Here is a 9,864-nt window from a genome sequence, read left to right as displayed (position 1 = left end):
TTAAGCGTCTGCCTTCGGCTCAGGTTATGATCCCAGGGTCCTGGGATGGAGCCCCGCATTGGGCTCCCTGCTCAGTGGGAAGCCTGCTTCTCCCTCTCCCACTCCCCCTGCTTGTATTCTCTCTCTCTCTCACTGTCTCTCTCTCTATCAAGTAAATAAATAAAATCTTAAAAAAAAAGAAAGGAAGAAAGAAATAGCAATGGAAGTCATCAGCTGAGAGGGAGGTTGGGGAAGATGGGCTGGCATTCTGACCAGAGGTGGCAAATAGTCATTTAGGAGAGGATGCTAGGATTGTCAGGCAGCCTCAAGGGCTTGCTGGGGTTGGGAGCTCTATCAGCCAGGAGAAAGTACACCAATTTTTAAATAGATTTTAATGTAAAGGATTGTTAAGTAGGTATAAAGACTGGTAAACTAATTTTTTTTTAAGATTTTATTTATTTATTTGACAGAGAGAGACACAGCGAGAGAGGGAACACAAGCAGGGGGAGTGGGAGAGGGAGAAGCAGGCCTCCCGCCGAGCAGGGAGCCCGATGAGGGGCTCGATGCGGGGCTTGATGCGGGGCTCGATGCGGGGCTCGATCCCAGGACTCTGGGTCGTGACCTGAGCTGAAGGCAGACACTTAACGACTGAGCCACCCAGGCGCCCCAAGACTGGTAAACTAGTTAATGGAAGGGGTGAACAAGAGCAGTAGCAACCGTAGGAAGCAGCTGCCACGCCTAGGGTGGTTTTATTAAAATGTAGAAGCTTAAAGGAGGGGCCCCAGGGAGCTGATATCTTGGGGGGGGTGTGCAGCTGGGTTGGGCTGGGGTCTCTGGGGAGAAAAAAGGAGACTGGTTCTCCAAGTGTTGGAGTAATTGCAAACTGGATTCAACTACTGTTTCTGGAATGTGCCATCCAACGGCCACTACCAGGATGAAGAAGCAAGAGTGGGTGACATTGACAGAAGAGGAACAAACAGGAAGCAAACAGGATGATGCCCCTCCAGCCCCTGCTGAAAGAACAAGAACGGCAGCAGCCGGCAAAGCAGGAATGTGGTTTGCAGGCAAGAATAGCAGGATGGGTTTGGTACTTGGTCACCGGGAACAAAAGGCCTGAGTTTAAGCCTAGACCAGTCAGCATGGTGTGTTTCCTCCAACTCTTGTAAGCCAGGATTGGATTTCTGCCAGATGAGGACATTGCAGCCAGGTGCGTGGAGGACTCATGCAACCGAGTGGTTACAACGAAGGACCCCAGGATGTAACTGGTAAGGACAAGAGGGGGTGAGGATGGGTGGAAAGTAGTCCAGTCAATGGATCGTAGGCCCGGGCTACTCAACTTGTGGTGCATAGAACCCCACCACCAGCAGCATCTTCGGGGAGCTTGTGAGAAATGCAGACTCTCAAGCCACTGAGACCCACTGAATTGGAATCTGCATTTTGAGGAGATCCCCCAGGTGATTCCTGTCTACGTGCCAGCCTGAGAAGCGCAGGCACAAGAACTTTTGGAACTGGGAAACTACAAGGCACGAGCTGGAAAGCTAGGTGGTGACGATCGGAGGGTGGGCGGCTCGTATTTGAGATGGCGAAGGGGTCAAACTGGAGCGTGCACCTGCCTGCAGCAAGGAGGGCTAGCCCTGGGAGATACAGCCCCTGGGTACCTGCTCCAAGGCTGGGCACTTCGGGTAGGAAGCAGCCAAAGTGCATCTCGGGCATTAGTACCCCAGGACCAGAAAGGCCTCACCTCCCCAAGTTGGTGGGTTCGATTCCCATTCCACTAGCTGGTGATACATGGTTTCGTGAATTTCCTTATTTCTCTTCTCTTTCCAAAACTTTCAAAAAGTAGAGCGAACCCCTTCATTTCTCTTTGGGCTCGTCCAGTCTAGCTCCCCCCTCCGATCGCAGTGGGACAGGCCACCCGGCCTCCTTCCTCCCCGCCCCCCCTTCCCCGGCCTGCAATAGGACGGGTTTTGCATTCGGGGAAAAGCAATCGCTCCCCGAACGTACAGAACAGGACGAAACGGTGGCGGCCGAGGGGCGTGGCAGAGCGATTGGTACGGCCTGAGCCCTGGGTGCTCTGCGCGCTGCGGGCTCTTTGCGTCTGCGTAGTGCGCCCCCCTCCCTTTCTGCCTCCGCTGCCGCCATGGCGCCCGTGGTTAGTATGGCTCCGCGTGAGGCCTCGGCTGTGGGGCAGGCACGTGGGCTTCGCTGGCCCGGCTCCTGCCCGGCTCGCACGGGACGACGCTCTGCAGAGTCCGGCCGGGGCTGGGCTGGCAGGCCGGCTGGAGCGAACCAGGGCCGCCCCGGGGCCCAGCACGTTGTGGGCGGAGGAGGCCGCGGCCTGGGGCGCGAGAGGAGCCCCGGAGCTCTCGGAGGCCGCGGCTCGGGCTCGGGCCCCTCTCTACGGCCAGCGGGGAGTTGGAGCGCCCAGGCTACGGCCTGGGCCCCTGGGAGCCCGGCCGGCGTGAGGCAGCCAGGGTCTGGGCCTGGTTACCTGGGCGGAGGGCGGGGAGGAGGTAGGGGACATGCCACCCTCGGGAGTCGCGCATCCGGGAAGCCTACGGCCGGGACTCGGGGACCAGTGGGAAGGTGGCCTGGCCGGCTTGTTTTCAGAGAGAGGCGTGGGTTTGAGGACCCTCGCAGCGTCCGTGGAGGAATTTAGTTCCTCGGGGCGCACCTGTACGGATCCTCTTTGGTCTAGGGCAAGGCCCAGCTCAATTCAGTTGCAGCCGGGCGGGGATCTGGCCGTGTGGCGCCCTCATGTCACTCCACCTGCAGCTCGCCGTCCTCACAGGTTGCGTCGAGCAAGTCGTATTCCTGCCCCCCCCTTCTTTGTTGGGACACCCTTGTTAACATTTTCGGTTCACCTAACTCTTTCTGCCTGAGCAGGTTTTTAATGCCTATGCATTTGTATGCCTTTGGTTTAAAACCTTGATGGAAGGTTTGGAGCCCATTGCGGGCAGGTCTTTTACTAGCTGATTTGTGTATGTCGGGGCTAGATCTTTTGATTGTTACTGGGAACAGACGTCTTGGAAAGAGATCAGTGAAGTTTGCGGTAGCTAAATGTTTGAAAAGTTGACCCAGTCAAATTTTAGATGAAATTCTTTTAAACAGGAAGGGAGACCAGATGTGTTCTTGGGAGAGTCTTTTTAAATTATGTAAGGCTTTTTAGAGTGGACGCATAGGTGAGTGGGTAAGTTGTACAGATGCTTTTTTAGTGGTGTTGGAGTTTGTAGAGGGAGAAGACTAATGGAAGCTTTGTGAGAGTAAAGGAACTGGATCCTTGTAGAATGTGCTCAGACTGATGGTTTAAATCAAAACCCAGAAGTTGATAGTGTGTTGTAATTAGAACCTAAGTTTTAGCCTTATCTTGTCCCAACTGGGATAGATGTGTTGGTAGGACATTCGGTTCCCTAGAAGGTAGGTGAGATAGGATTAAGGGAGAACAGCTTAACTGGATCAGGACCCTAAGTCTGGAGAGTTAGGACAAGTATTCATTTCAGATTAAAATTGTTTCAGGTATGCAAGGCATTTGTATGCCTGCCCTAATCCTGGAATAAAGTGAGTGACACTTCGTTTTGGAAGTTTTATGGTAAATAAAAGGAAATGTTCCTTGTATTGTGGTTCGAAAGATAACAGACCTTCGTGCCCATAGATTGGAGAGGCTGGAAAGTGTAAATGGGCCAAGAGTGCTAGAATGATGTGCCCTTCAAAAGGGCATGACTCCAGGCCCCGAAGCTTGCAGAACAGTATCTTGGGTATTGCCCCTGGACACTCTTGGGCAGAGCACAGTGTCCGGGCAGGTCTCTTGCTTGGCTACCTGGCGAGGGAGCACAGCTCCACAGGTTTTGCATTTGTATGGGCTTTTCATCTCAGGCATTTTTGGTTTTGTTAACTTTTTGGTGGTTGGGGGAGGGGGGGACTGGTTGTGCCTTCATCTCTTTATCATTTGTGTACCTTCTTAGAAAAAGCTTGTGGCGAAGGGGGGCAAAAAAAAGAAGCAAGTTCTGAAGTTTACCCTTGACTGCACCCACCCTGTAGAAGATGGAATCATGGATGCTGCCAATTTTGTAAGTTACACCCTTGATGCCACTCAGGACAGTAATGAACCTTCTGGGATGTTGCTGAGAAAACCTACCTGCCAGAGCACATTTCCGGTCTCAGGCTCATAGGCAGCCCTGCAGTTCTGGCTCTGCACAACCTTGGAACTTGGTCTGGTTATTTGTTTCTAAGTCTAGCTTTCTCTCACGTGTGTCAGTGGTGAGGAGTAAACATCAGTGCTAGAGAACTACCTCAGTTTCTTCTCCCTCTTTCATTTTGTTTCCAAAAATGATTTTACTTACAGGTTCCCAGGGAACAGCAAACTCCACTGGACCCGGTGCCCCCTTTGCACTTGGGTGTGTTTAAGCAGAAGCATTGGGCCCTGATCCTCACGGGAGGAGGGCTTGCCTCCCCCAGGCCTGACTGCTGGACAGATGGCAGCATTTCTTCGAGCTTCCCATTTTGTTAGGCATCAGAGCTGCAGTGTTTATGTTAAAATATCCTGCGTGCTGACTCGTAATTGGAGCTTGTTTTTTCCACACCCTGCTTGGTACGATACCTTGCTCCTATATTTGGCCTCATCCCCCAATATTCTTCTATTTCAGTTATATCTAGAAAAATTAACCTCATTCCCACATTTTGACTCTGCAGCGTGGTTTTGGCGGTTGACTCTTTACCTATTCCGTAGCCACGCCTGGGGGTTCAGACTTCTTGTGCAGAGCCTCCTGACTCCTCATTTGCTCCTCCTTGCCAAGATAATAGCATTAAAACAAGAATAATTTCAGGTGAAAAAACCTAAAGACTCAGCCTATGGCCACTAATTCCATTGAATGGAATTCCAGTAACCTCTTGTGACCCTGTCCCCAGGAAATCCCCAAATCGGCTCCTTAGTCTCTTCTCTTTGCAGTGACTTCTTATTTTCTCTGGGGCTTCTTCCCTCCTAACCTTTGTGGCTTCTTCCAGTTTGTGTCTGTGATGGCCCTGCCCTGGTGTCCTTTCCCTCTGCCTTCTCTACACTCACCTGTATGTGTGATTATTTTTCCTTCTAGAAGTTTTTGTAGGATAAAAAACTTGAGTCATTTATGAGTCTCAGATGCAAATGTCAGGATTTCTGACCTAGTCACTCTACCCTGTGCTCAGTTAACATATGGTGTATTGGAAGAATTTTTGATTTTTATTTTGTTTTTTTATTTTTTTTAAAGATTTTATTTATTTATTTGACAGCACGAGCAGGAACACAAGCAGGGGGAGTGAGAGATGGAGAAGCAGGCTTCCTGCCGAGCAGGGAGCCCGATGCGGGGCTCGATTCCCAGGACCCTGGGATCATGACCTGAGCCGAAGGCAGACGCTTAACGACTGAGCCACCCAGGCACCCCTAAATTAAAAAAATATTTATTTATTTTTTAAAGATTTTATGTATTCATTTGAGAGAGAGAGCACAGGCCTGGGGGGAGGGCAGAGGGCGAGAGACAAGCAGACTCCTGCTGAGCCTGGAGCCCCATATGGGGCTCCATCCCAGGACCCATAGATCATGACCTGAGCAGAAACCAAGAGTAGGATGCTTACCCAACTGAGCCACCCAGGCACCCCAGTGTATTGGAGTTTTTAAAGAGGATTATAGGGGTTTGGGGCTGAAAGGGACTTCATATCATTGCAAGAGCAAGAAAACCAAACATTTCTTTATTTTTATCTTCTTTCTTCTTTTCCATCCTTCCTTCCCTTCCTTTTGCCCGCTCCGGGGTGCCTGGGTGGCTCAGTCATTAAGCGTCTGCCTTCAGGCCAGAACGCTGGGATTGAGCCCCGCATCAGGCTTCAGGCTTCTTGCTCGGTGGAAAGCCTGCTTCTCCCTCTCCTACTCCCCCTGCTTACGTTCCCTCTCGCACTCTCTCCCTGTCAAATAAATAAATAAAATCTGGGAAAAAAAAAAAAAAGTAGGCTCTATGCCCAGTGTGGGGCTTAAACCTACAGATCCTGAGACCAAGAATTGCATGTTCCACCAATGGAACCAGCCAGGCGCCCCCAGAGTCCTTTTTGACAGAGACCCCTGAAGTCCGTGCAGTTGGATGACCCGTCCAGGCTTCCATGGGGGACTAGCATCTCTGGGCTCCTGGACTGCTGTCCTCGTGCTGTGCGTGCACAGGGCCCCTGAGCTGATGAAGAGTTTGGGTCTCTGCACGTTTTGCTCCTTGTACCGGGTTGAAGACTCCTTCCTCTGATGGCACTGAGAACAGTGCCTTAATACTTCTTAGGTTCAGAAGCTGTAGGTACTTTCTAACAGTTTGGCCCTAGGTTTCCTGTCTTGTCTTTGGCTTCTCAGTCAAGCCTTTTGTATAAAGGCACATTTGACCTCGTGTGTAAGCCGTCAGGTGTGTTCATGATGGGATGTTTCCATGTTCTACACGGAGATAAAGGTGAATAGTGCCATTTTCTAATTGTTCTTAGATTTCAGACCTTGTATTAATAGGTGACGATTGACTATAATTTTTTTAAAAGACTGAACCTTTGAAAAACAGCTTTGTTCAGTGTTAGGAGCATAAAAACATACAAGAGTCTAATGAGTGGGTGGAGCTCTCACTTCACTAATTGATTGATTTGACGATTTCCACAGGAGCAGTTTCTTCAAGAGAGAATCAAAGTGAATGGAAAAGCTGGGAATCTCGGTGGAGGGGTTGTAACAATTGAAAGAAGCAAAAGCAAGATTACTGTAACTTCTGAGGTGCCTTTTTCCAAAAGGTATGGGACAGATGAGTGTGACCTGCCGGCACCCTAGCACTGAGTCCCGCCCCCACCCCACAGGGATACTGCTGCCCCAGAGTCATTCGGGCTTTGCTGCAGCTGTTAATTCCTAGAACGGGGCCCAGTGCAAGGAGGCAGTGAATGAATGAATGTTATGGGGGTTAAAAGCATTCAATTTTTGATAGTTTTAAAAATTTCGTTTTTCACAGACTAAGGTATTTCAAGCAGTAGAGATGCTCAGACTTGCTTAGACAGTATTAAAAATGAGAATATTGCTTCTTTTGCCTCTAGATCACAGTGAGGAGCTTTCATTTTTATTTTACTGAAATGTAGTTGATATATAGTGTTGTATTAGTTTCAGGTGTCCAGCCTAGGCACTGATTCTCTACATTATTCAGTGTTCACCATAGTGTGCTTTCATTTTTAATTCTACTTATTTTTCCTGTAAGTGCTAGTATCATTGGGTGAGGACTCTGAGATCTCACTTTAGACTGAAGCCATCCTTTTAATTCCTGTGGGCCCGTTTTCTTTCTAAGTCAGAGACCCCAGTTCACTTAGCCTGCGGTATTACACGGTGGTTATAAGGAATCGGACCTGTTTATACCTGGCTCCTAACCCAGAGCCAGCATATTCTTAGGAACTTTCAATCAAACTGAATCAAGTAGTGGGAAATTTGAAGGTGTATTAGGACAAATTGAGTATAGTTCAGCCTTTGCTTTTTAGCTTTATTATCGGTCAAGAAGTGACTTCCTATTCTGCCTGGCTCGAGTTCTTTTATTTGTGCAGAAAGAGATTTGATACCATGAGAGACCGGTGCAACCATAGGTTCTCCAGGGCGTACAAAGCCTACAACTCTTTGGGCTTTCGCAGAGCTCATGGGGGAGATGCTGTGATCTTCTGTGACCCGTTTCCATGCTTACTAACCTGGCGTGAGAATGGCTGCTAGCACCCCTTCCGTTTTCACAGATGCATGTTTGTCCCCAGTGTGGGAAGACTGGAGCCTTCGTCTTCATCACTTGCCTCTCTCAGTGACGATAGTTTGACTGTCTTGTAGCATTCTAGGTGTTCCTACTCGAGGACCTTTTCTTGTCTCTGCACTTCTGTAGCTTTTTCCCTAGTTTCTCAACGTTCTTTTATGACAAATTTTAAACCACCTGAAATTAACCACCTTACCTGAATACTATATGGTAGAAAGAATAAATGACAGAAAAGAATACTTTTTAGATGGAACGACCAAATTGATTTATTTTTATGTAGGGAAAAGAGGATAGAATTGAACTGAGATCTTCACATCTTTGTGAAGATTGCTTTGTTGACAAGTAACACTGTTGAACAGTATTCATTTCTTGGAGATGGTGAGTCTGTTGGGGTTCATTAATACTTGGGTCCTTGCTAATAGGCCAGTTTGCCTGTGCATCTCCTTTAGTCCCCATAACGGTCGGAAGAGATGGTAAGTATCAGGAGTCTCATTTCATAGAGGGAGAAACTGAGGTTTGGAAAGGTTAATTTGCCCAGCAGTGAGTTGGCTTGGTGTTCTATTCCCTCTTCTCTCTCTTTTTTTTAAAGATTTTATTTATTTATTTGACAGAGACACAGTGAGAGAGGGAACACAAGCAGGGGGAGTGGGAGAGGGAGAAGCAGGCTTCCCGCAGAGCAGGGAGCCCGATGAGGGGCTCGAACCCAGGACCCTGGGATCATGACCTGAGCCAAGGGTAGAGGCGTAACGACTGAGCTACCCAGGCGCCCCTATTCCCTCTTCTCTTTTTGGGTTTGGGAAGATGCCCCGGGGCCTCAAGAGTAGACAAGTGAGAGAAGAAACAAGATCGTAGGCTTTGTGTAGTTGGCATGTTGAGCCCAGAAGCCAGTTGCTGCATTGATAAAACAGTGAGTTTTCTAAGCAGTTTGCTGTGATGACTGCTTAGCGGTCTCCAGGGCACAGCAGCCACACTAAGACTGAGTGCTCTCACTTGCAGAGAGGGAGCAAGGGCAGGGCAGGGTGACGTCCTTTTCCCCAGGAGTTGGGTAGGGAGCGTCCCATCATAGAAGTGAGTGTATACAGCAGCCCTAAGAAACAATCCCGATTGTCTGAACAACCTCAAAAGGAGGTTCAAATCCATGAGGTGTGATGTATGGGAAGTACTTGGAGCTCAGAAATCCAGTGATTTCTCAATAAAAAGATACTAAGATTGTGTGCTTAATTGTTAAGTTACTACCATGATATCTTTCTCCAGTGGTCACTAAAAGCCACTTTATAGGTATTTTGCTGTGTTTAATGGACAACTATTATATCTACTCTGTTCTCATTTTTATTGCCGGTTTAGATGAAACGTGGCTGATATTTTTGGCCTATCTTTGCCGTTTTTGAATGGTGGGAGAACACCCTGAATTGTAATGATTTGAATGCATGGGTTTCATAAAAGGTGCAGTGTTTGAGAATGCTGGGAGGCCCTGTGGTGGAGTTCTCAAGTGTTCTTTCTCTGCAGGTATTTGAAATATCTCACCAAAAAATATTTGAAGAAGAATAATCTCCGTGACTGGTTGCGCGTAGTTGCTAACAGCAAAGAGAGTTACGAGTTGCGTTACTTCCAGATTAACCAAGACGAGGAAGAGGAGGAAGATGAGGATTAAAACTCATTTATCTGGAATATTTTGTATGAGTTCTTAAATAAAACTTGGGAACCAAAATGGTGGTTTTCCTTGTATCTCTGCAGTGTGGATCGAACAGAAAATTGGAGATCATAGTAAAAGCTTCACTTGGGCTGCCATTCACTTATTTGTAATTAGACTTTTTTCCTGCTTGAAAATTTAGTTTTTTGTGGTAAGAAAAGCAAAATAAGCTCCTTTAAGGGAACTGCCAGTGATCTGACCTTGAGCAGGTGGTTAAGGGTGTGGAAATGTGCGCCCTTCAGTTAGTCACTATTTTACTTCAAAAAGCGGGACAGTTTTATCTGGTGCTTTTCTCAAAGATTCAGGTATACTAACGTCGGGACTTCTAGTTCACTGAGCAAAACCAGCGACTTCTTTGAGGTTCTCTTGCAGGAAAAAGGTAGTGTCAGTAAAAAAGCAGGGTTCTGGGGCATTTCAATATGTGGTTACAAATTACTTGCACAC

At 48.1% G+C, this 9,864-nt stretch overlaps 1 protein-coding gene across 1 annotated transcript; it reads left to right on the top strand.

Moving 5' to 3' along the window:
* The first annotated feature begins 2,079 nt into the window (after nucleotides 1-2,079).
* RPL22 (ribosomal protein L22) lies at nucleotides 2,080-9,438 on the top strand. The gene is made up of 4 exons (XM_021683384.1): nucleotides 2,080-2,131; nucleotides 3,942-4,046; nucleotides 6,626-6,750; nucleotides 9,237-9,438. Exons 1-4 carry the CDS (start codon nucleotides 2,120-2,122, stop codon nucleotides 9,379-9,381), a joined length of 387 nt encoding a protein of 128 aa, XP_021539059.1. The 5' UTR covers nucleotides 2,080-2,119; the 3' UTR covers nucleotides 9,382-9,438.
* The last annotated feature ends 426 nt before the right edge of the window (nucleotides 9,439-9,864 follow it).

This window comes from Neomonachus schauinslandi, chromosome 4, assembly GCF_002201575.2.
Source record: "Neomonachus schauinslandi chromosome 4, ASM220157v2, whole genome shotgun sequence".
In the NCBI taxonomy this organism is placed as follows: Eukaryota; Metazoa; Chordata; class Mammalia; order Carnivora; family Phocidae; genus Neomonachus; species Neomonachus schauinslandi.
Note: the sequence above shows the minus strand (reverse complement) of the source record. Positions and strands in the feature narration are given on the sequence as shown.